Source organism: Fopius arisanus, unplaced genomic scaffold (assembly GCF_000806365.1).
Source record: "Fopius arisanus strain USDA-PBARC FA_bdor unplaced genomic scaffold, ASM80636v1 scaffold00017, whole genome shotgun sequence".
Taxonomy (NCBI): Eukaryota; Metazoa; Arthropoda; class Insecta; order Hymenoptera; family Braconidae; genus Fopius; species Fopius arisanus.
In genome coordinates, this window is record NW_011887756.1 from 1,174,205 (window position 1) to 1,176,391 (window position 2,187).

Sequence of the window (2,187 nt, forward strand, 5' to 3'; positions counted from 1 at the left end):
ATAAATAATGCATATATTACGGATTGCAACAATAAATATAAATATACTTCGAGCACTGAATTTATACGTGTTCACTCGTTCGCCATTATAATCGATCAGTAACATTGACACTCACGGTGGCGAGATTACGATTTACTAATTACAATATATAGGCGATAGTAGAATCCACGGTAGATAACCAGGCTGTCTTTGATAACTCTTATCAACAGTAATTTTTCTCGAATATTTCTCTCCGCGTAAGGACAGATACAGAAATAGTATCAATGATTTTCATTCACAGTCTTTTGAATGAAATTCCTGTATTTCCATATTTTGAGAATCATGGTCCAATTATGGCCCTTCGGTGGACGATTACTGCCTGTTACAATAGTGATCACTTCTCCATCAGAAAGAATGGGCGTACCACTGTTTTCCTATAATAAGTTAATTAATAATTAGTACGCTAAAAGCGAAGATTAATCAATAGAACCAATTATTCTCACCATGCCTGTAATGGCGTTGCTCGACCAATCTATAGTGAACAGCTCACTAGCGGGCATAAAAATGTATATATTAGCATATGTAGGATGCGAAAAAAAGGTGATATTCTGCGATCCCAAATGCAATACTGGCGAGCCATTCACTAAGTGGGAGTTCCATCCGACTATTTGATAGGGACCATAACGATGAAAAATTTCATCTTCTAGCTGGTCTTCATCGAAATTGAACAACACTGGAGCAATATGATTACTGAAGACGGAAGACTTTCCAATCTATTTTTGGCAGGAATGACGAAGAAAATGATTATCAGTATTAGAGATTATGCCAAAAAATGAAAATTATTCGAGGTAAATGCCATACCGTTATGACAGCAATATCATGATAGTAGTATGTAACACGCATGTTGACAAATGTTCTATTTCCGAATGATGGATGAATGGCATATGATTTAACAGGAAACCACGTTTTCTCATTATTCGCAAAATCAACAACACCGGCAAGTACAGAAAGTTTAGAGGGCTCGATTCCATGCACACAGTGAGCTGCTGTGATAATGTAAATAATATTATCGCATGTACGTGACGTCCTCGGGCATTATCTGTCTCCCAATTTCATGAAAGAAAAATGAAAACCCGGCAGACCACCTAGAATAAACGACGTTATAAAAAAATGTGGCGGTTTTGGTGGGGATTTAACAATCGACTCCGATTGTTAAAAAAAAATACTCACTACAACGCGTTGTTTATTCGTGGTAATGTTGTAGAATTTCGAATTTTCCAGCACATACACACAGACATGATCTAAAAACATGATTTCTTCGCGTGTCATAACATTCTAAACAACTTGCAATCGAAATTAGCGAATCGAAGAATCGGTCGAATACAAGACCTTCATTTGGACGCAGAAAGGAAAGAACAAAATCTTTTTTTTTCAACAGCCTGTGCGACACACAATGTTTATTTAGTTTTCTTAAAATGTGGAAGATAAAAATGTCAATTAATATTAATACATACATATTAAAAATGCCAATTAACACAAATGATTAATTTATTCCAGCTACATTGATTGCATAATTTTTCCATTTTATGGTTCAGTACACAGAAATATTCAAGAAAAATTACGGAAAATTTCACGTAATTCACCGAGAATCGTTTTCGGGGAATAAATCTGAAACTTTCAGTAAATTTTTTTGGTTCTGTTACTGAAATATATGAAAAAGTCATGTCATTTTTGGAGAAGTTTTAAAATTGAATGAAACTTGAAGATTTATTATGCCTCAGAACATAAAAATTCATGGATGCTCCAGAATTTTCGGAGAACGTTCCGCAAAAATTACAAAACGTTTCATGAAAATAGCCTCCTCCCGGTACCTCATGGCTAGCCATGAGACTTCGGGCAGACAAGAAATCTTTACCGAACATATCGTATAGAATTTACGTGACGATAACTTCGCTTGCAGATTACGTGGAACGCTCCGTAATTTTCCTTTAATATTTTTCTCGGCGTAAGGACAGATACAGAAATACTATCAATGATTTTCATTCACAATACACGGAGAGAAATATTTAGTAAAAATTACGGAACTTTCAGTTCACTTACCGATTACGGAGTTGATTCGAAAAATTTAAGTGACGGTATCGTTATTTTTCACCAATAATTCAGATAAAAATTACGGAATGACGCGGAAAAATTCCGTGACTTTAGATA

The 2,187-nt window shown here is 35.1% G+C and overlaps 2 protein-coding genes across 2 annotated transcripts in view; both read right to left on the reverse strand.

Moving 5' to 3' along the window:
• On the reverse strand, positions 1–966 carry LOC105263926 (uncharacterized). Its single transcript, XM_011300457.1, has 3 exons — positions 841–966; positions 483–752; positions 1–413 (listed from the first exon to the last, which is right to left on the reverse strand). The coding sequence occupies exons 1-3, from the start codon at positions 880–882 to the stop codon at positions 261–263; spliced, it is 465 nt and encodes a 154-aa protein (XP_011298759.1). The 5' UTR covers positions 883–966; the 3' UTR covers positions 1–260.
• fuss (fussel) overlaps positions 1–2,187 on the reverse strand; it is a 24,387-nt gene that overhangs the window by 9,391 nt on the left and 12,809 nt on the right. The window lies entirely within an intron of this gene.